Below are 22698 nucleotides of genomic sequence, written 5' to 3'. Positions count from 1 at the left end.
TATTTTTTATTAATTTGGTTTCATTGCGGGTCCCACCACATTTTATAATGGGAGAAGGGGGGTTTCCTGAATCCTGTTGGGAGGCTGAGATGGGAGGACCGCGAGAAGCCTCGGAGAGTAGTGGGATGGCCGCGGGTCTCCTTCGATGCCCGAGTGGCACGAAAAAGGAGATGTGGGAGAATATATCGTCTTGTACTTTATGAGTCATGATGGAAATGAAGCCCTCATTTTAAATCGCTTTCTTCACATCATGCCACTCTGGACTCGGATGGGGCAATCCCTGTTGTTTGAATCAGATTTGCTTCCTTCGCCGAGAAGGTAGAATGCCCAAGAAAGCTCAACGCACTAAGATCTGCATGTCGAAGACGAATTTGTTTTAAATATAAAAGACAGAATTCAATGCACCAAACTCCCAGAATCTAGAGAAGATACGTACAGTTAACCTCTTTATTTACAGTGGGGGTTGTTTCCAAGAACACATACGTGCAGTTAACGTCGGTAGTTTATCTCAAAGGAGTACAAAAGATCCTCCATTGAACATCCAGTCTCTGGGCAAGCAGATGTCGTTCTCCGGTCAGATGAACTCCATTTGGAATATGTATCAAGCAAATGCTTTGTGGTTGTCGTTCATTCCATATGTTGACCAATTTTAGGTCCGTTGTATAGGCCTTGAAAACTACAAGAATACACAACTCACGACTCAAACAAACAGTTGACACAGCCAAAGTCGACACAAGTCGAGTTGGCTGTTCCAAGCTCTCAAAGATGAAAAGTTATACGTTACACATCGAGCCCCAGCTATCAAAGATTACAGCAACACACACACACACACACAATATATAATAATAATAAAATGGAAAAAGGAAAGAACTGAAAAGAAAAACAAAAAAACACTCCTCTATTTTATATTTTCTAAAGCCCTTCATGAAGACCAGGTAAGCCTGCTTTATCTAAGTCGTGGTCTAATATAAATGTCATTCTATACGCAGGTCTATCGGCAGCCGATTTGCAGATAGATCATTCACCCGAGAAGAAGACTGTTGAGTGCCAACCAGCATTCCAGCCCTGACCAGCGCTAGTGGTGGTCTACTTCGTATTTGCAGCTCATCAGCTGCTCCGAAGGCTTCATCTCATGCCATAACTTGGGTTTGTGCAATGGCATGTTTTCCTTCATTCAGCTCTCAGTCTAAGAATCTCTTTGGCAGTCCTCTTCCTGAAGTATGGCATGTTATCCTAAAAAAGAACAAAAGAAAAACGCTTGTCAAATCTCTTACAACCCCCAATACCCATAAGCCAAGAGAATTTGCGAGCTTAATATAACTTGCCAGCTCCCCAGGTAGAGACGGGATCTGAGAATTGCTCTAAAAAGTAACTACAAGCGTAAGAAATTAGCACCTGACTAAAGCAGAGGCTTAAGCCACGGCTATAGAAATCTGTATACTTGAGCATGAACATTCCGCAGTCCCACCTAATGAAAGAAGTAACCATTTGTCAAATATTTGTAAAGGAAACAACCCATCAAATTATTATAGGTATGAAATACAAGTGATCCAAACAATGGAAAGGAATATAGCAACTAACTGTTAGCAAGGAAACATGCATGCGGTTGGAACATCAACACAAAAAGAACTCTTAAGGTGAACACAAGGCACCAGCAGTTAACTCTACCATTATTTCAAAAGATCTTCCTTGTGAAGTGAACATTGTTGCGATGAGAGACAACAGAATAGAGATACAACGAGATGTAGGTTGTAATTGGGTGAGATCCTCCAATGATCCAAATCCAAGAAGATTCGGGTAGGGCTTAAGAGTTAGATGGCTCTATCAACACCCCTAGTTGAACAGAAGAAAGGTGAAAGAGAAACAAAGTTCGATACATATACAAGAGGAAAGATGTCCAACAGCTGTGCCAACATGTCAGTACCTTGCTGATGCATACTGGCACTAGGCACAAGCATGTGCTCGGTGATTTGCCAATGAAACCAGATCACCAGAACAGTGGAACATGGAACTATGGCAGCTTAGTCCCAGCATGGATCTACACCATGGCATGAAATCCATACCTGCCAGAAATGCACAAAGCTTTGTTCCAAGGCAGAAGAACTTGTAACAAGAAAAGAGGCAATCTAATCTATTGCACGTGAAGTTCAATCACAGTAAAGATCAAGAGAGGACAGGCAAAATAACAAAGTGATGGATAAATGTGTGTAGCCTTATTGCAACAATCAAGGAGAATTTTTATTCATAAAATGTGTTCAGTAAAACTTTCATAATGAATTAGATCTCTTTATAGAACTTCCTACAAGGAAAAGAACATGCAAAATAAAGCATGCATTTCAGCAGCAGAAAATATGCAAAGCACTTTTAAGATGAATAAAATCGATAAGCAAGAGAAGCTAAATACCCATTCTTTTGTAAAGGTAGGTCATCAACTGTTTCCAACTTCCATGATAGTGTGTCAACCTGATTTGCACTCTTATCCTCTACTTCATCCATTAAGTATTTCACCTGAAACAAAAGGACATTTTTACAACATATAAAAGGCCATAGTATATCCTGCCAAAATTTTTTACCAAATCATACTTGAAGAGTAAGGCAAAGAGCAACACCAGAAGTTCCACATACAATCTCTTACATGCACCATATTCCCACCAGTCAAGAAAACTCAACTATTTAGGAAGAAATAGAAAACTAAATTCAAAAATGTTCTGCCTCTCCACCTCTCTCCTCTTCAAGTCTGCCCCTAAAAAATTTTTTTTGGACATTTGTTTTAGTATTTTGGATAATTCCAGGATTTCCAGCTACCCTGTAAAAAGCAAAATAAGACTCATAAAGAAGTCCACTTCAAAGTTCTGCCTCTCCACCTATCTTCAAGTCTGCTCCTCGACCATTAATTGTGACAATCATCCAACTTGAATTAAACCATCCAATCACATCCCTTTGTTGGACAGCCAACCTGTCAGCATTCTAGTAAGTCTTTCTTTTATCTCTGTCTTCCATTCTTCCTTTGTACTAAAGCCTGAGATCAATGGGCATCTTCCTTTTTTTTTTGTCTATTCAAAATCTATATTATGGACACTAATCTAAATTAAGATTGGTCAATTTTTCAAATCATGGAATCAAGCCATTTGGTCTGGTTGAGTGCATCATAGTTCAGATTGAGCTTGGCTTAGTGTTGGCTCACTATGCAATAGATCAAGAAAATCAATATAGATCTATAACAACATAATAGCCTTAGTTTCTACAATTAAACCTGCTTTGTATACTTAACATGCTTAATTCCCATTTCTCAGTCCTACACCTTAAGCCCCATGCCTGCTTCTCCTGTGATTTATTTTCATTAACCCCTTAAAATTGCAATCCCTAAGCATCTAAGAACATTGCTTAAGTTGCAAAAAAAAAAAGGAAGATGCTCATTAATCTCAGGCTAGGCCTTTAAATTGAATACCCTCTAAATAGCCACAGTATATATCAATAAAAACAAATCTAAAAAATACTAAAATTTACATTCCAAAATAACTTGAAATTCCACTGGACCCTTAACTAATCACAGTAAGACTTGAAAAATACCCTACAAAAAAAAATGATCTATGTGACAAGTCAGATGATTGGAAATTTTCCAAAAAGTGGGTTCATGTTCCCATCTAAAAGACTATAACTAAATAAAGCTATAAGAGACAACAGTCAAAAGATCATCACAGTACCATAAAATTCCTCAAAACTCATAGACATATATTGCAAGATACCCATCTATTCAAAACATTGCCCTTCAAAAAATATGTATATTGCAACATACCAGTACTTTCAAAACTGCTGTGTCTATTCCACCAAGTGAATCAAGATACAGAAACTTCTTCTCCTTTACGTCAATAACAGCTAAACACCAGTGTACTTCTTTGTGTATAGGAACAAATATCTGGATTTAAGTTGCAAAAAGACGATAGGAAAATAACATGCTTAAGTAAATAAAATTGATAGAAATGAACACGAAAATGAAAGGGCTATAATCACTTTACTTTGTCACACTCAATAAGGCTGTATCCTAGCTTCTTTTGTGTTGTCCACCTCCTTACAGCCTTGTAATCATAACCATTTCTTCCGCTTATCAACTGAACAATAAGACAGAAAAAGAAGGCAAAATCATAACCTAAATATATCATTAAGTTTAAACAGATAACAGAAACAACAAATAAGTAAAGTTTCGAATGCAATGGGTCAAAAATAGAAGTTCACAAAAGAAAATGCACAAAACTTGATGGATCAACAATTACAGATAACTACAGAACAGTGGATAAATAAATTTTGAGACTTGGCGCCAGAAAAATCCATAACAGATGCAGATATTAAATTAAGTGCTCCAGAAAGAAGAATACCTTGTCAGTCAGCAAATACCAGAAAGAAAATGGAGAAGTTAGTTTAACAAAAACATTGTTTACTTAACAACTTGAAAAAGACGCAGATATTAAATTAAAAAATTCCAACCACAAAATTTTTCACCCATGCATCAGACTGAGTTAAATCTCATAAATTATAAGCTAAACATGATAAAATGCATACAAAATGCATTATCTAAAGCAAGATTCGCCATTTTGGGTACCAGACCTATTTCGGTGATCTGTCGGATCAGTACACACCAGTCAATACCAATGTACTGACACGGTATGCCAATGTGAACTGATGTTTCAGCAATGAAGAAAAAGAGGAAGAAGAGAAAGGAGCAGTGGAGGAATACAGGATGAAGGAAGAAAGAAGAAGTAGTGGAGAAAGAAGAAGGAAGAAGAAGAAATAAGAGTAGGAGGAGAAACAGCAGCAGTGTACTTGGGCAACAGGGCAGTGACAGCATCAAAGCGACAGCGTTGAGGCAGCAGCATCAAGAAAAGGGCTCGTGTTCACGAGTCTTAATTTGTTTTCTTTTTCCTTTTTTTTAGCGCTGAGTTAGATAGGACCCCACCACTTTTTCTTATTATTATTTTTTTAACTAGACTACCTGAAACGGGTGTGGCACACGTATTGACCCACGCCCAGACCAGTACATACTGCTCATACCACCATTTCAGGCGGTATAGTAGTCCTTGATCTAAAGACAACAATATCTTTATGAATATGTAATGACTACCTTGAAAACCTGAAAACAAATTGCAATTCAATAAGAGTCTAAAGAGCAAAATAAACTTAATAGATCATAAGCAATTAGATCAGATTTTGATATGAACGAGGAAAATTTTACATAAGAGGAGTAACACTAGAAAAACAAGTTAGCAGTGGATATTGATGAGAACTTAACTTTTACATGTGCAGTAAAATCAGAAATGATTACATGAAATCTAAATGAAGATGTCCAAAAGAAATAAAATTGGGGAAAACAAGTCCAAAGAGAAAATTGACATCCACATTTACGAAGTGCTAAACCCTGAACTCAAACATAAATAGAGATAACGATGCTTCCTATATATAGGCCAAATGATGCATATCGTAAATTACAGGAAAAACAAAGTTAACCTTACAACTTATGAAACTAGCACATTTAGGTACACCATGCCACAACCCATTGCACAAGTCAAAAAGGCTTGCAACAAAATAATGAACCTAGATCGACAGCAATGATGAATACAACCATAAAAAGAACAAGTAAAGAAAACTCTTAAGAAAAGAAAACAAGTAACAGGAGCATTCTCAGCATAAAATAATACAACACATCCACATTGAAGCAAATAAAAGAAAATTCTTGAGAGAGTAATATATAGAGAATAGCTGTGAACCTTTTTATAAAAAAATGTGCTGAAGAAATGACATTTCAAAAACTTCTTGGGTTCTCTTTTCTCTCTCTCCTTCAACAATTCAAGGTACAAATTTATGACCTACATGAGAAGCAAAAGGGCATGTCCATGAAAAAAAAAAAGTAGTATTCCTTAGAAGACTAGCTAGTAACAATGACTACAATATTCAATCAAAATTACAAGATCAATTTTAGTAAAAATTACTTCGTCATTTAACCAAGCATTGCAACTCAAACACTGCAAGACCTCTCTGGTTATATGAATGTTGGAAGCCTCATGTACGGCTAGGATTTCACGACTGCAGCAGCCAAAAGAACCACATTTAAAGTGAGGTAATATCTCTGCATAAATCTTAAAGCTTTGAAGGGGCAGATATATTCCATGGAAATATCTATCTATAACTTGTACCTATTTCTACCATTCAAAGAACGATAAACATCCTCCTCTTCTTCATCTGTGAGTGGGAGAAATACTTCATGCACATCCTACAATAATCGATGATGGTTAGGATCACAACAAAAGAATAGCTAATTACAATGTGCACATGATTATTTTCAAAATGAGTACATAAACCAACAGAGAAATTGAGTACGAATTTATTAGAACAAATTACATAAAAGAATTATCAACAGAAGACCTGGAAGAACAAATGATGAAATCTTAAGACTGTAATTGTCATGTAAAGAAAGAGAAAATGTTGTCCAAAAATTTTACAAGAGCATATTAAGAAAACTGATATTTCAGTAGCATACTCACAGATCTGATTGTTTACATTGGTTACATCCCAAAACGAATATTTTCTAAAAGCATAGTCCATTGGTACAGTCAATCCTTAATGACTTCTACAATCACTGTACAATACTATGTAAATAATTAGTGAGCAGAACAATTGTCCTTTTACTGATTTGAGCAGCTGAGTAGTCGGAAGTGAAATGTAACAAGAGATCCATATAGCCAATTCTGTGTAGTTGAAGTGAAGACTTCTTGTAATCACTTCATAGAGATTTTTTATTTTTTTTACCAAATGACGCTCTAACAGAGTTCAAGACTATCATGCCATTGGACTGAATTGTAGATTAAACATTGTTGTTTTCCAGCCATAATTAAGTAAGCTTTAAAATGTACAGTCTTCGTCTCATGTACATTCATCTTATCTCACTTCAATGGAAGAGTAACATGGCATAGCAGTAGTGTGGTTTCAACTTGAGTCTAACTGATTTAAATCAGTCATGGTCTAATTTTTTTTCTGATTTATGTTATTTTGCAGTATTTTCTCCATTGTTTTATGAGCTATTCCAGAAGACAACTAAGACCATTTTTTAATATTATTATCTAGATAAAAGATGAACTACTCAGTCATGTTCTAGCTCAAAATCCAAATCTGAGTAGGAAAGAGTAGGTTAACTAGACAAGAGCTACCAGCAACTATACTCTCAGTTGAGGATTTGAATGGCCGGCTGACCTTGGTAATCACTGATTCTACCCTTTCAGCATCTCTTCACCTCTATCCATTCCTCCACCATCTAATCTTGCCGCCTTCTTCACCATTCAGCATGACAGTAACATTCCTATGCTCTTTTAATCGGAGTTATTTGGCAGTTCTCATTGCTCATCAACTTTAGTCAATCTCCAGATCCCCGCCAAAGAAGCCAACAGAATTTAATACAATATATAGAAAGAAAAGATTGGATGGAGTTATCAGTTGACAATATTACTAGCGCAACGAAGATGGAACAGATGCTAAGTTGATAAGCAATTTAATAAACACTTTATGTCATGGTATCTGCAGTTACAATAATAAATGTCTAAAATTACGATAGCTACATAACTCGAAAAAATAATATATATACATAAAGGTATGGAATTTGACATGAGATCTGACAAATAGATGGACATAGTGCTTACTCGCCAAGGGTGGTTGCATCAGCACTCAACATTCCCATTAAGTTAGCGATATAGTTTCTACTTTCTACTACATGATAAGTTCTTTGACTGTCTTTTATCTCCTATGAGAATTTTCGGTTCACATAAGTTTCCATGATATCATAATGCCAAAAGAAAACTGAAAAAAGAATTCCATTTACCTAATTTTTTTAATGCTAATTGCAATCCACCTAAATGCAATGACAGAGTTCACAACCAAGTTAATAGGCTAACTTATACAAAAGCAGAGAAAATATAGAAAAGATACCTCCTTGAATTTCTTCTCTTGCTCCTGGCGAACCAAACGGAAAGAGAATATTTTCTTCTCAGCCAACTCCACTTGAAGCTCCAAGTCCCTCAACTTTGAGTCATGTTTTCTAGCAGATTCCACGTGCAATTCCTTGTACAAAGGACCCCTTTTGACTGAAGCTTTCTCCTCCCACGATGGAGTCCATTCTGACACGAGCTTACCTGCATCGTCAACCTTCGTATTCGCCACATGCAAGTTGGGTGTCTCCTCGAGCTTCTGGTTCACAATTTTCCGATCCGACAAACCAAATGGCGAGGAAGGAAACACAAACTTGACAGACCCCAGGTCCGAGACCACCGAGTTGCCCTCTTGCACGCTTTTAACTAACCTCTTGTACTGATCTAATCCTAACAGTTCGTCGGCCCCATCATTATCCTCGGAACCCTGGCTCCCAGGGGGACGGACCAACGCGTCCTCCCTCTTCCCCGTCCGCCACGGAGTGAAGGTTGCAGCTTTCTTCCCCTTGAGAAACCGCGCCACGAGATTTTCCATCTCGGAGCCCCCATCTCGCTTTAGATACGATTCCGAAAGCCGTGATCTGCTCGGCTCAACGGACCCGAGGCCGAAAGCCCTGAGGATGCGCTGGGGGGCATGGACGGGGCGAGGCAGAGGGGCGGCGGGAGGAAACCGGCGAAGGGCAGCGGCGGGGGTCGCCGCCACCGGCGCCGGGGGCGTGAGAGGGCGGAAGTCGGCCGGAGGAGACGGAATCTTGGCTTTCTTGGAGGGTGGGGAGGGTCCGGCGGCGACATCGAAGACGGGGTGCGAGGAGAAGGGGAGGCGGAGGTCGACGGCGAGGCGGCGCTTGCGGTTCTTTGTTAGGGCGCCCATGGCGACGCGATCGTGGACGGAGAAGGAAACCGTCGAGGCGTCGGTTCCATGGACGGGCCTAGGTTTCCATTGGCGAGAGAGAGAGGGAGCAGAACCCTAGGAAGCTTTTCTGGACGGGGGGGAAAGTCTCGGGGGGAGGAGAAACGCCTTGTGAGAAAGAGAAAATACTTATTTCTACTCGGTTTCACATCCCCGACCAAAACACTGAGTGAGACAATTGGATTTTGCCGATAACTGTGGCTGGGGCCCAATGTCTGCATCCAATCCGTGCCCGAGTACAGTTACCCTCCAACTTGTCCCGAACACGCCATGTTTCCAATCTGGAAGCTGACATTTACTCGAAATTGCGACTGTTATGCTGTTTATCACGACCGTCGGAATCTTAGAAATTATGCACGTGATGCTATAGGACGGTAAACGTTGTACTAACTTCCGTTTGTATGAAAATTTGTATTGACAATCCTTTTTACTACAACCCCTTGTTATTGATAATTTTTTTAAATTAAAAAATAATATATTTATTATTTATAATCTTGGTATTATTGGTTTTATCTTTTTTTTTTTCCTACCCTATGACCTCTTCATCGTTATTTTTATCATCGATCCACTTATTGTTTGCTTCTTATTATTGACATTAAAGTACTAAAAATTTGAATTTAGCTTCCGCCTTTGCACAACCTCTCTCGTGATTGGAGGCATCCAAGGGGCCATCGCTGGGCCCAATCAGAAGTCAGGTATTCGAACGGGTGAGTCTTCGTGTGCCAAAGATGATATAGCCAAGACTTCGACTGTGGTTTGATACACTCGACAGGGCCACGTGGATGCATCCCCACGTGTCCGGCTGCCAACGCTGATGTGTCATGTCCTTTTGCCCCCCGTCACATCTCCTTTCTCCAGTGCAATCATTTGGTTGCAGAAAGCGACTCTTTTCACGTCGCCATTAATCTCCATAACTAATCTACTCTTTACAGAAGAAGAACAAGCACTTCTTTCACGTGCGTGGAGAACTCTACATTGTTCTTATACGACTCCATGGAATCTTTACCAGCATGATGTGGTTGACTAGTATTATAGAAGAAACAATGAAAAGTATGCTAAATGTGTGGAGAATATTATAGTCCTGCTGATGAGATATCTCCACTATCATCATGAGCCTGTCTGCCATGGAATCTTCGGCAGTACACTATCTCTTGAATCACGAAGAATGCCATAAAAAGATGCATAGCAATGAAATGAGTGTATGCATGACAATGACAACGAGCATTTGTGTGTGTGTGTGTGTGGGGGGGGGGGGGGGGGGGGGGGGGGGGGATGTCTTGTTGTTGCAAGAAATAATTTGCATTACTCTTCTCTTTCTTCTCTCATCAACATGCTACTACTCTAATCGAAAAGATGAGCTGTGTGATCCCAATCTTTCTTGCACCGTTAAGTCATTCCAATAGAAAAGCTTTGGACATCAACATCAAATGACTGAGATGAGAAGGAATCAGGTTGTTCTAATCTACATATGATGATAAACTAGAAACAGCAGTTAATGTGTTCCATGTGTCAATATAAACACAGCACAAAGATGAGTGCAAAGAGATGAGCACATCTCACAACAATCGCTCTCTTGGAGTCTATCCCCTTGTGTGCCTCCTTCAACCGCACGTCTTCACCGCGAGGACGTCATGGCCCCCGTCTGCAGTGGATGACATCCTCTGAGGTCCATTGTACCCAGAGAGGAGGAGGGAAGGAGAAACGTCCTCTCATGTTCGTGGCATCTTCTTAGATAATTATAGGAGCCCATATGATACACATGGTGAGAGAGACAATTCGTGTCTCTGGTCTATCATCCATATAAAGGAAGACTAGGAAAGCATCATGATCCAACTCACCAAATGGAGCACAAAGTCCACCCTGAGCCCCTCCTCCCTTCTGCTTCCCCTTCTTCTTCTTCTTCTTCTTCTTCCAGTGCGTCCTTTTCGACGACCGCAAGAAGAGAAGTCTACACCTTATGGATGAAGTCGCTGGTGCTCAGCGGGAATGGATGCACCGTCTATGACTCCACCGGCAGACTGGCTTACCGGGTAGACAACTACGACTGCAAGTACAGTGACGAGGTCTACCTCATGGATCATGGCGGCCGGACCCTGTGCAAGATACTTAGAAGGGTAAGAACAGCTCAAACCTTACTGATAGATTATATAAGGAAGAGAGTGCGCGAGATCTCACTGGTTTAGTGTTATCTGCAGAAGCTTAGAGTGTTTGGAAGATGGGAAGGCTACAGGTGCCATGACTCAGCGAGAGAAGAGAAGCGGCCTTGGTTCAGAGTGAAGAAGGGCGATGGAATTCTAAGGAGAAGCAAGTCCAGGGAGATTGAAGTAATGGTTGGGTGCAGCAAGGGGAAAGAGAGCTGCTACAGTACCGAAGGATTAGGCAACAAGCTGGCCTTCAAGATAAAGGATTTGGCTGGAAGGACTGTGGCAGAGGTAACCCATTCTATAGCTCGAACTACCTACATATGTGTATATATATATATCCATTAAGACACACAGGCAAAGACTAACAAGCTCGGTTGGACTCTGCAGGTGGGAAGGAAGCGAACCGAAGGAGGAGTGGTGTTGGGAGAGGATGTGTTGATGTTGGTGGTGGAACCCAACGTAGATCGGCTGCTCATCATGGGGCTTATGGTCGTCTGCGGACTCATCAAGCAGAACATGTAGAACACTCTTTTGTTTCTCTCTTTGTTTCTCCTCTTTTTTTGCCTTCGTCCTTTTCATATTTAGAGAGAGAAGGATGAGGGTTAACTAAGGAGAAGAGAACAATACTTTTTCTCCATTTTGTATACTGTTGATTCTATGGTGAACTGCAAACTATTCTTTCATTTGTTTGGAAGCATGGGTTTCATAGATGAGAACTAATTTAACGAGGCCATGACTGGTACTCTGCAAGCTCATGAAGTCTCAGACAACATGAGACCTTTTCTGTGCTAATCACAGATTAGGTCATGTTTGGCTGAGCAGTATTCTCGGAGACGAAGAGGTGAAGCGTGGGGTAGGCATTCATCACCGTTTCCACGAAATTTAAAGCATCATGGACGGTCAAAATAAGAAGTCAACGACTCATCGCGGCGGGGAAGACGACCGTTTGCGTTCTTCCCGCAACCAACTCCTTCGAAGAAGGCCAAGCGATGGTAACATGCCGCGTTCTGCGTCTATAACGATTCGCCCTCGTTCCGCTGACGCCAGCCCTCGGGCTCTCCATGGTCGTCTCACCGATATGGAGGCCTTCGACCGCCCTCCGTCGCTCCTCCTCTTCCTCCTCCTCCTGTTCTCTTCTCTCGCCCACGCGCTCTCGGATGCTGAAGCCGCCTCCGTAGCCCGCCGCCAGCTCCTGGCCTCGCCCACGAACGGCGACCTCCCCGATGTCGACGTCCCCATCAGCAACCCCCCGCCTCCGCCGCGCCTACATGTACTCCGACCCCTCCAACTTCACCGGCAACTGGGTGGGCCCCGACGTGTGCGGCTACAACGGCGTCTTCTGCTCCCATGCGCTCGATGATCCCGCCGTGAGCGTCGTCGCGGGCGTCGACTTGAACGGCGCCGACATCGCGGGGCACCTCCCCATCGAGCTCGGCCTCCTCACTGACGCCGCGCTCTTCCACATCAACTCCAACCGGTTCTGCGGGATCATTCCCAAGAGCTTCTCCCGGCTGGTGCACCTGCACGAGCTGGATGTCAGCAACAACCGCTTCGTCGGACCTTTTCCGATGGTGGTGGTCGGTCTCCCTTCGTTGAGGTACGTCGACCTCCGGTTCAACGACTTCGAGGGCGCCCTCCCGCCGGAGCTCTTCGACAAGGAGCTCGACGCCATCTTCGTGAACGACAACCGCTTCAGCTCGCATATCCCCGTCAACTTCGGCAACTCCACGGCCTCCGTCGTGATTTTGGCCAACAACAAGCTCGGCGGATGCATTCCCAACAGCACCGCGAGAATGGGAGCCACGCTCAACGAGCTTGTTCTCTCGAACAACGGGCTCGTCAGTTGCGTGCCGTCGTCGAGGTCGAACGTCTTGTTTGAAGGGGGCGGCAATTGCCTCGAGAAGAGGCCCGGGCAAAGGCCCGCAAAGACATGCTTACCGGTGGTGAGCCGCCCGGTGGATTGTAGCCGAGAGAAATGTGGGTCTTCTCCGAGTTATTCGCAACCGACAAACCCATCACCTAAGACGGTGACACCAGCACCGTCACCGGTTCCGAGACCGGTGGACTCATCACCACCACCCCCACCACCTCAGCATTCGGAGTCGCCGGTGTCACGAGTGCACTCGCCGCCGCCCCAGAATTCAAAGTTGACACCCCCACCACCTCAACATTCAGAGTCACCGGTGACTCGAGTGCATTCACCACCACCATCAAAACTAGTACGCCCTCCACCACAGCCGATCCACTCTTCGCCTCCTCTCGTTCACTCACCACCTCCACCGATGGCCCATCCTCCTGCATCAAAAAACACTCCACCTACACTAGTAGTATCACCAACAACGAATTACTCACCACCTCCACCGATAGCATCACATCCACCATCACCAGTATACCCATCCCCAACGCCAGTACATTCTCCACCACCACCAGCTTCATCTTCTCCTCCAGCAGTTGTCCATTCTCCACCTCCTCCACTCAGCTCACCACCACCGGCATCTTCACCTCCATCATCAGTGGATTCTCCTACGACACCACTTGCCTCAACCCCGCCTCCAATCTTCTCTCCTCCTTCGGTTGTCCATTCTCCACCTCCTCCACTCAGCTCACCACCATCGCCACCGGCATCTTCTCCTCCGCCACCACTTGCCTCACCCCCGCCTTCATTCTTCTCTCCTCCACTGCCAACTTCATCTCCTACTCCTCCTCCTCCTCCTGTTGTCCGTTCTCCACCTCCTCCACTCAGCTCACCACCATCGCCACCAGCATCTTCTCCTCCGCCACCACTTGCCTCAACCCCGCTCCCATTCTTCTCTCCTCCTCCTCCTCCTCCTCCTCCTCCGGTTGTCCATTCTCCACCTCCTCCACTCAGCTCACCACCATCGCCACCGGCATCTTCTCCTCCGCCACCACTTGCCTCACCCCCGCCTCCAATCTTCTCTCCTCTACCGCCAACTTCATCTCCTCCTCCAGTTGTCCATTCGCCACCACCTCCAGCTCGCTCATCACCGCCACCGGCATCCTCACCTCCACGTCCGGTGCATTCCCCTCCTCCACTTATACACTCACCGCTACCGCCAGTGGCCTCGCCCCCGCCTCCAATCTTCCATCCTCTACCGCCAACTTCATCTCCTCCTCCAGTTGTCCATTCGCCACCACCTCCAGCTCGCTCATCACCGCCACCGGCATCCTCACCTCCACGTCCGGTGCATTCCCCTCCTCCACTTATACACTCACCGCTACCGCCAGTGGCCTCGCCCCCGCCTCCAATCTTCCATCCTCCACCGCCAACTTCATCTCCTACTCCTCCAGTTGTGCGTTCTCCACCTCCAGTCCGTTCGCCGCCCCCTCCAGCCCACTCATCACATCAACCTCCTCTACCGGCGCATTCTCCTCCGTCACCTATACACTCACCCCCACCTCCGATCTTCTCCCCTCCATCACCAACCCCATCTCCTCCTCCTCCCATTGTCCATTCTCCATCTCCACTGAGCTCGCCACCACCACCTCCACCGCCAACTTCATCACCGCCTGCTTCAGTCTCCCCTCCACCATCCCCTGACTTCGACATCCTCCCACCAGTCGGTGGATTGAGTTACGCGTCACCACCTCCGCCCATCTCCAAGGGCTACTAGGCCTAGATAGTTCTTGATCACTTCCAAGAACTCCCCACAATTAGCATCCGTAAACTCGTTGGGGACGAAGCCAGATATCTCATAGTTTGCCGTGCTGTGCCCTGTTATTATGAATTGGCACGCAGGAGAGATGTAATCTTATCTTCTCACAGCACAAGAATCTCCATTTCCTTTTTCTTCTTTTTATGTTCATGTATCTTGATAAAATACATGTAAATTGAGAATTTTTCACTAATTTGTATGATCTATTAGAACACATAAAGTTCCAAGACAAACAATACTCAGAGGAGTGACTTCTAAGTTTAGTCTCCTATCAGAAGTGAAAAAGGAGATATGAGATGATCGATACAAAGGGCAAAATTAATTGAAAAAATGATTAAGAGTTAAACAATTAGTATCGACTCATAAGATCAGATGTAGTGGATAAGACTCGAGAGAAATGTTCTGATGGTTCATTTGGATCTGCCCAAAATCTAAGATTATGACAGGTGCCTTGGAGAGACACATACCAGCCAATGTCCAGATCTAACGAGATTAGGTGTCACCCACTACCACTGTGTGCCATTTCAAAGCAGATCAACTGCATCAGATTCAGAACCTTAAGAAAACCACATGAGCTGGATCCAATGCACAGATGATAATTTGAGATCTCTTGCCTCTGTTTCAAGAGCCAAAACATTGACAACTGAAGCTGCTTGGTAAGGTTTTTACTCCCATAATGTATCTGAAATTTTTCTCAGAACTTTTGAGAGTAAAACTCTCATGTTCAGAGATTTCAGAAACAAAAACAAAGGCTTAATTCTTCCAGAAAATGCCAGATAAGATATAAAACTATGACAGGAAATCATGGTGGGAAGGCCAATTTGCTGTGTGGTGAGTGATACTATTGGCAGTTGATAAGATGAGTGCACATGAATCATGTGTTCCTGATCCTATGTTTGTGCCAGTTAATTCTATACACCTTGACAAATGTCATCTTTTCACCCAACTGACTATTTCTGTATTCCACAGCCTCAAGTTAATGAAAATTAAACCCCCTCACAGAACTACATAGAGACACCAGAAAGTTCTAAAGTCATATGAACACAGAGGGAACATCAATGATGCTGGTCTGAGTGTATGTTCTTTAACTCAGAGCTATCATGGCAAGTGGATATTATCTAATAGCAGAATTCAAGTAATTAGGTTTGGAACTGACAAAGCAAATGGTGCTAGTTGTGACAGGATATATAGGAACATTGAACCCTCACCAGAGTATCCAGCTGGTTGTAGCTGGTCTTCTTGTGCACACAAAAGCTTTAGGGCATAAGAAGAATAGGAAGCACTGTCCAGAAAGTTCATAGCTGCACCAATAAGTTATTCTTTTTCTTTTAAATTAGGAAGGCATCTTCTTTTCTTTCAAAAAGACTTGGTCAAGAAAGTTGCCAACTGGCCATTGGAGAGAACCCCTTGGGAGCCTCCTCGTTCAAATTCACAGTAGAATTGGCATCAAGACAACAATGAAAGAAGACATGGGAAATTTAGGTGGCCAAATAAATTTTGAATTGCACCCACTTGAAGCCTGGAGAACAATCTTAGATACTCATACCTAAGGCTGGCTTCCAACTTCCAGTTCAATTCCTGGGTCAATGGTTGCAGTAAGGCTATGTAGAACATCATCTATCTTCACCTTGTACAAAATCCAAAAAGGAAAAAGACACTGTAGAGGACAGATTACAACCAAAGCACTATGTTTGGCATTTTATCAGTCTTTAACTATGCTTGACAAATTATAAAGTATTAGGTTCTTAACCAAATATCTCAAACTTTGTTCAAACACAAACAAAAAAGATGAAAACGACAAAAGTTACTGTGTGTGATAAATGCTCACACAAAATAGCTTTCCATTAGTGAGGAGTTGATAATGCTTGTCAAAATTGCATATCATAGATTGGTACATGTATTTAAGATGGCCAACTTCACCAATTTACTCAAACTTGCAAGCAAGAGGTAAATCTTTGGATTTTGGGTCCTTTTCCTCCACCTAAATGCCATCACAAACTTCAGGGACCAAGTGGTGGATATCTCAAGACCTAGCCTGGAGTAAAGTATCAAAATCTAGAGAAGGTAAGATTTGCTCATCACTTTTTTGGAATTCTAAGGTGGAGGAAGAATGTACTCCACTGAAAGTCCCATCTCACTCTCTCTCTCTCTCTCTCTCTCTCTCTCTAAAACATATGCCTTCTTTCTCAGATATCATGTGCCCTGGCTTGCTTTCCAATTAAATTTTCTCCCACTCTATCTAAAGCAGTTAGACAAAAAGTACTTCCACAATAACTTATGCAACTGTCATTTAAATGCTCTGTCCCTGTGCTTCTTTCTTTTGTTCTTAGCTGCCTTGGTTTCTACTGGCTAAAGAGAACCCTTGTTGAGACTTTCTAGTCTGCTAGTCTCTCATTCTCCTCTCCTCCATCTAAATAACACCAAGAAAAGCGGGGAACAGCCAATTACCTAAAATCCATAGCATCATCTCAGTTCCAATAATTGAATTCCATTACCCTCTAAACAAGCATTTACTCCCAACCACCAAACTCACTGTGTTTCCAATGACAAAGGCTCCTCATCATCATTACCGGCATAGAACTAAACAGATAAGCTTTTGTCAGAAAATAGACTAGCTTTAATCAATCGTTCCTCTTTTTTCTCTTGCAGATAAAGAGAAAACTTAGCAAAAACCCTACGAATGAGCAAGGCAGAATGCCTCAATTATAGAAAAAGTATCAAATTTGTTTTCCTCATAGACATGATCATGCAGCAGCAAGAAGTGCATAAACCATTAACTATCAAATCTTCAATAAAACAACCACATCTAAGTCTGAATCATCCTTTTATCCAGAAAAAAAAGACCTTTTTTTTTTTTAATAAGGAGTGCATTAGAAGGAGAGGAAGTCTTTTTACACGAATCACATACGAGTCTTGTTTACAACACCAATATAACAACAGCAGTATCATCAATAACAATAACAATTATTTAAGACTCAGAACAGAACCACCAAGACAACATACCAAATTCGTCACTTTTCCTTCCTAAAAATGGGTATTTCCTCGGATTGGAGCCGAGATCTGCATGATCCCCCTCTTTAACCTCGGCACTGGGTGATGGCGGAGCAGCTGCGAGAGTAGGGGTTGGCCTGGGCGCCGGGGCGGCAGTTGTAGTAAGAGGCGCCGCGTCGGGAGCAGGGCACGGTGTCGCGCTTGAGCGCGCCGTAGCTGATGTAGCTGGAGGTAGCCAGGAAGCGGCGGCTCACCTCGGATCCCAGGTCAAACTCCTCGCCCGCGAGGCACTCCGCGATGCTGCCGCGGCAGCCGGAGAGGGACGGGATCCAGCCCAGTGGAAGGTCCCCTCCAGCTCCTCCGTCCGCCGCGGCGGCGGCGGGGGTGAGGCCAGCTGCCGCGACGAGGAGGAGGAGGGCGGCCAAAAGGACCAACCTTTGCATCAGCTTCGCCATTCTTCCGCCACCGAGAGAAATAAAAAAAACCTCTTGACAGTCTCCCTCCCGCAAAAGCTTCCTCGATATTAATAGCGACTCTCTCTCTCTCTCTCTCTCTCTCTCTCTCTCTCTCTTTCTCTCCGTCCTAACAAACTTAGAGAGTGGGCAATGGATTAGAGGAAGGAGACGGTGGTGGGGGATTAAAAGGACAGTGGTTAGGTGGTGACAACATAAATAAATATGGATATCATATTTCTCATGATTGAATGCTTCGATTAACTATCTATTTTGATCATAAAAATAAAAATAAAAAGTTGGAAATAGCCATCAAAATTGACTTATATTTTTATTGAGTAACTATGATTGTGAGAAGACAATAGAAAGAGAAATAAATAAAAAGAGGACACTACCGCTGTTTTCCACCACCTATTATTCTCTTACTGTTCCGTCCAAGAAATTGCCACCTCAACGCGGTGGCTTTAACGAGCACCTTTGAAAGTTCAAAAGAAGACTTATTGAGAGGGAAAGAATCCAATTTGCAGGGGTCCACATTCACCTAATATTGCCTCGAGAGTATAAATGTACGCTTCAAATACTCATAAACGGATGAAATAGTATAGCAGAAAATAGTACACTTCAAATACATCACTCTTAGAGTTTGGTAAATTCAACGACGACTTTTCGAAAAAAATTAATTTTAAATTTTTTTTCTAAGCATCTCTTATTTTAGAAATGATTTGCTTTTGTGTATCATCGCTCTCTGTCACACTTTGTCGTACCTTTATCTTGTTGATCGACTATATTTTGTCTTACGCTTGGTAGCCTCGTTTACTATGATTGATCACAGCTCTTGTTAGCTACCCCCCTCCCCTTATTGCCTATGCCTCCGTGTACTCGCGGACAATGTCGATTGTCCCCTCTCCTCCCCAATTACTTATACCTATACTTCTACGTGAGGTGCAGGCGGAGACTAGTTAAGAAATAAAATTTTGAGTTAGATCTCAAAGATTATTCTAACCGGATGACAACCAAATGGTGATTACATGCTTCATGATGGCTAGGAATCCTCCCATAGTCATCATGATCTCGACTCCTTTGGTCATAATAGACTCTACGATTGATACATACACGTTCGACTAAAAAATGAGATCAAAATCTTAGATCATTATAAATGAGATCAAAGTTCGTTCCGACCACCAACATTACATCATTATAAACTATTAGAACCTCGACACGATTCGTCCAATCGATTCATATCGTTAACACCAGTAATCAACATCACAATAAAATAATCACGTCAATAACGCGGAATGAACAGTTCATCGCAAAGCATACACTTAAAAATAAGGGTCGGCTGCTTTTGCGCGTCCCCAAATCCCTTTCGATCCAATCATCATCACCAGCTGTCCAAATTCTTCTCTCCCTTTCTCTCTCTGTGGAAAACTTCATGATTTCTTTCTTCCAAACACAACCAACTCTCTCTCTCTCTCTCTCTCTCTCTCTCTCTCTCTGGAAGACTTCATGATTTCTTTCTTCCAAACACAACCAAGTAAAAAAGAAGGTTCTTGACTCCATCTCTGCTATCAAGCGAGGAATATGAGCTGCTATTTTCTGAAAAAAATGCACTGCAACTTTGAATGATACATTAGACATTGGAATTGGTCGTCAAAACAATCCACCTAACGCAATCATTCACATGTGATGATGACATTTGACATAATCAGGTAGAATGTTTCATCAGTTTGAACCTTCCAAACCTAATCTAATCAGTCAGCGTTGATAGAAAGGGACCGTTCTGCACCCTTAAGCCCCCAGAAAAATTGAAGAAGAAAATTACGAGGTAAATTTTCCGAAAAAACACCACAGATTTATGGACTTTCCCATGTCAAATTTCATGTTTTCAGAATGCCTACAGATTGTCTCTTTTGCATTGTTGAATAAAAAAAATATCCTTGTGACAACCAATAATATTGGATTTTTCATCGAGATACACTTAGTCTAGATCGACTCATCAACCAAACCAACATAAACTAATCTAAACAAAAATTGGCTATAGTATTTATTTATTTATTTTTTTAGAAAAAACGATGAAAACCGTTGAATCTCGTATTTTGATGATAAAACCACTTGATATGTGTTTATATTTTAATCTGCGTTTTGAGTGACGCAGGATGCTTCGATCAGGATGAAACAATTAAAGCAGGAAAAATAATGCTGGAGGAACATGTTAGAAGATTGGATGTCGGGCTGATGGATCGGTCGACGTATCGACAGAAGACTTCAGGCCGTGGACTTGGGCATCGGGCCAAGAAGAGCGGGTATTGCGCCAAGGATATCGGAGTTGCAGAGTCAACTGGCCGATTGGGCAATAGGTCGCAGGAGAGGACGATGCGCCGAAGAATCGGACGAAGCGTCGAGGGACCAATGACATGCCGGACAACTTAGTTAATTGCTTATGATTAATTGTCTCGATCGAAGTTTTGTTTTAAGTGTGCAGGATTAACTACGATGAAGGTAAGACATGCAGCAAGAGTTGAGCCGGAGTCAAAGACTATGATCACGTCGCAAGTCCAGGAGTTTGCCGGAAGTCCGTTGGAGCATCGTCGGAGGTTCGTCGGATGTTCGCCGGAAGAAGCGATTGACGCACCGGAACAAGCTGTAGTAAATGTCTTAAGAATTGTCGTAGTTAGCATGTAGATTAAGTTATGAATGGGAGGTGATCCCATTAACTTAATCTAGGGACAATTGGGCCCTTGATAGATCCAAATTGAGCCGAATGGATCAACCCATTCGGACTATAATTCCTACTAGACGGTGACACCGCCCAAGAAAGGGTCTCCTAGGAAAGCTGGGCGGTGCAACCGCCCCAGGCAAGCAGTGGCACTGCCTGGGCTCAGTCTTCGAGCGAGACTGGGCGGTGCAACCGCCCTTGTCAAGCGGTGGCACCGCCTAGAGGCTCAGTCTCCGAGCTCTGCCAAGCGGTGCAACCGCCCCTGACAAGCGATGGCACCGCCCAGAGGCTCAGTCTCCGAGCTCTGCCAGGCAGTGCAACTGCCCCAGTCAGGCGGTGCAACCGCCAGACCCCGAAATTCCGGGAGATGACAGTTTTGAGCTCGGAATTCAAACTGGTTTGGAGCCTATAAATACCCCTCCCATCCCTGGGTAAAATATACAAGCACAAAGAGATTAAAAGAGAGAAAACGTTATTGCAATCTCTAGAATTTCCCTCCTCTAGCTTAAGTATTAGAATTCTGTTTAAAAGAGGAGAGTGAGTGCTTGTAAGGGTTCTCCTAAACCCAGTAAAAGGAGAAGAGGGGTGTAAGAAGGAGATTGATCATCGCCTAGTAAAGGAAGATCGTTAACGGATGCCGGTGGCCTCGACGGAAGAGGAATCAGAGGAGTGGATGTAGATCACGATTGACCGAACCACTATAAACTCTCATCTTCTCTGGTTTGCATTTACTTTGATCATCTTATCTTTACTACAAACCTTTTTAGTAGCTTACTGTCTTCTACTCATTTGCATACCTCATCACCATATCGATGTTTTAAGGTGTAAAATTATGTTGGATGATGTTTTAAACTCTTAATCATTGATGGGTGAGATCAATGTTTAAAGCATAAAAATATATCGAATGTGATTTTGAACTCTCAATCTCTACCAAGTGGATCCGATACACCACTATCAAACCAATGTCTTAAGTGTAAAAATATATCTGATGATGTTTCAAACCCTTAACCATTGATAAGTGAGTCTAATAAACCATCCCAAGACCAATATTTTAGGTATTAAATATGTTAAATGATGTTTCCATCCCTCAATTTTTAATAAGTGAGTTTGGTACGCCACCATCAAGCTAATATTTTATGTATAAAATTATCATATGAAGTTTTGAGTCCTAAACCTTTGGTAAATGGGTTTAGTACATAACCATCTTCAGTAACTTAACTTGGTATTCCAATATTTTAAGTATTTTTTGTTATTGAATTAAAAATATCATAACTATTTTTAAAAACACCATTATCGAGCTTCAATCACTTCAAATCCTACCAATATTATCAATCATCTTATTAAATTTTGAGGTATCATAGAAAATTTTGTATGAGATTTTGGAGGATCTGGTGAAAATTAAAAAGGTTTCAACCCATTTCAAACAATTGATTGACAACAAATCTTCATTTTTTTTTTCCAATAAACCTAAAATTTAGATCTTTCTTTATTGAAAATCCTTCTAATATCTGTAGTAAGCAATTGTGAAAAAATGATAATGAAAAACCAATAAGAAACCCAACATCAATGGTGGCTATCAAAGAAGACATTTTGGTTGGCACAAGGCATAAGAGACACTATGCAGCCATTTTGCAAAAAAGGGCTTCATCTAGGAAAACCAAAAAATATGAGCTTTTTCAAGGAAATAAGCTGGAATAAAGAAATTAAAATATGCATGTTAACCAAAGATTAGAGATTTATAGTATTTTCAAAGGAAAGTTCAAAATGCAAGATGTCAAGCAAATGCATAAAAGGCAGAATAAACAAATCAATATGCACTGTAGAAAAATATCAAGAACTATGAA

At 42.4% G+C, this 22698-nt stretch overlaps 3 protein-coding genes and 1 pseudogene across 3 annotated transcripts; 2 read left to right on the top strand and 2 right to left on the bottom strand.

The window, feature by feature from the left end:
* Positions 1 to 639: 639 nt before the first annotated feature.
* LOC135634256 (ubiquitin-like-specific protease ESD4) lies at positions 640 to 8988 on the bottom strand. Its single transcript, XM_065144601.1, has 9 exons — positions 7969 to 8988; positions 6186 to 6262; positions 5982 to 6075; positions 5760 to 5858; positions 4017 to 4109; positions 3797 to 3916; positions 2405 to 2508; positions 1396 to 1468; positions 640 to 1233 (listed from the first exon to the last, which is right to left on the bottom strand). The coding sequence occupies exons 1-9, from the start codon at positions 8836 to 8838 to the stop codon at positions 1171 to 1173; spliced, it is 1593 nt and encodes a 530-aa protein (XP_065000673.1). The 5' UTR covers positions 8839 to 8988; the 3' UTR covers positions 640 to 1170.
* A 1733-nt stretch (positions 8989 to 10721) lies between these two features.
* Positions 10722 to 11704, top strand: LOC135634314 (protein LURP-one-related 11-like). The gene is made up of 3 exons (XM_065144700.1): positions 10722 to 10991; positions 11073 to 11309; positions 11409 to 11704. Exons 1-3 carry the CDS (start codon positions 10839 to 10841, stop codon positions 11541 to 11543), a joined length of 525 nt encoding a protein of 174 aa, XP_065000772.1. The 5' UTR covers positions 10722 to 10838; the 3' UTR covers positions 11544 to 11704.
* A 127-nt stretch (positions 11705 to 11831) lies between these two features.
* LOC135634313 (pollen-specific leucine-rich repeat extensin-like protein 3) lies at positions 11832 to 14766 on the top strand (annotated as a pseudogene).
* Positions 14767 to 17565: 2799 nt separating this feature from the next.
* On the bottom strand, positions 17566 to 18271 carry LOC135634315 (rapid alkalinization factor-like). Its single transcript, XM_065144701.1, has one exon. The coding sequence runs from the start codon at positions 18139 to 18141 to the stop codon at positions 17773 to 17775; it is 369 nt and encodes a 122-aa protein (XP_065000773.1). The 5' UTR covers positions 18142 to 18271; the 3' UTR covers positions 17566 to 17772.
* Positions 18272 to 22698: the final 4427 nt, after the last annotated feature.

The sequence above is a fragment of the Musa acuminata genome, chromosome BXJ3-3 (genome assembly GCF_036884655.1).
Source record: "Musa acuminata AAA Group cultivar baxijiao chromosome BXJ3-3, Cavendish_Baxijiao_AAA, whole genome shotgun sequence".
In the NCBI taxonomy this organism is placed as follows: Eukaryota; Viridiplantae; Streptophyta; class Magnoliopsida; order Zingiberales; family Musaceae; genus Musa; species Musa acuminata.
This window is presented reverse-complemented; position numbering and strand designations above follow the sequence as displayed.

Excerpts from the sequence above, each read along its gene's own strand:
- LOC135634314 (XM_065144700.1), top strand. The coding sequence starts at position 10,839 with ATGAAGTCGCTGGTGCTCAGCGGGAATGGATGCACCGTCTATGACTCC. Across the intron at positions 10,992-11,072 it reads TGTGCAAGATACTTAGAAGG|AAGCTTAGAGTGTTTGGAAG; the intron begins GTAAGAACAGCT and ends TGTTATCTGCAG. Across the intron at positions 11,310-11,408 it reads CTGGAAGGACTGTGGCAGAG|GTGGGAAGGAAGCGAACCGA; the intron begins GTAACCCATTCT and ends TGGACTCTGCAG.
- LOC135634315 (XM_065144701.1), bottom strand. The coding sequence starts at position 18,141 with ATGGCGAAGCTGATGCAAAGGTTGGTCCTTTTGGCCGCCCTCCTCCTC.
- LOC135634256 (XM_065144601.1), bottom strand. The coding sequence starts at position 8,838 with ATGGGCGCCCTAACAAAGAACCGCAAGCGCCGCCTCGCCGTCGACCTC. Across the intron at positions 6,263-7,968 it reads AAGAGAAGAAATTCAAGGAG|GATGTGCATGAAGTATTTCT; the intron begins GTATCTTTTCTA and ends CGATTATTGTAG. Across the intron at positions 1,234-1,395 it reads TAAGCCTCTGCTTTAGTCAG|GATAACATGCCATACTTCAG; the intron begins GTGCTAATTTCT and ends GTTCTTTTTTAG.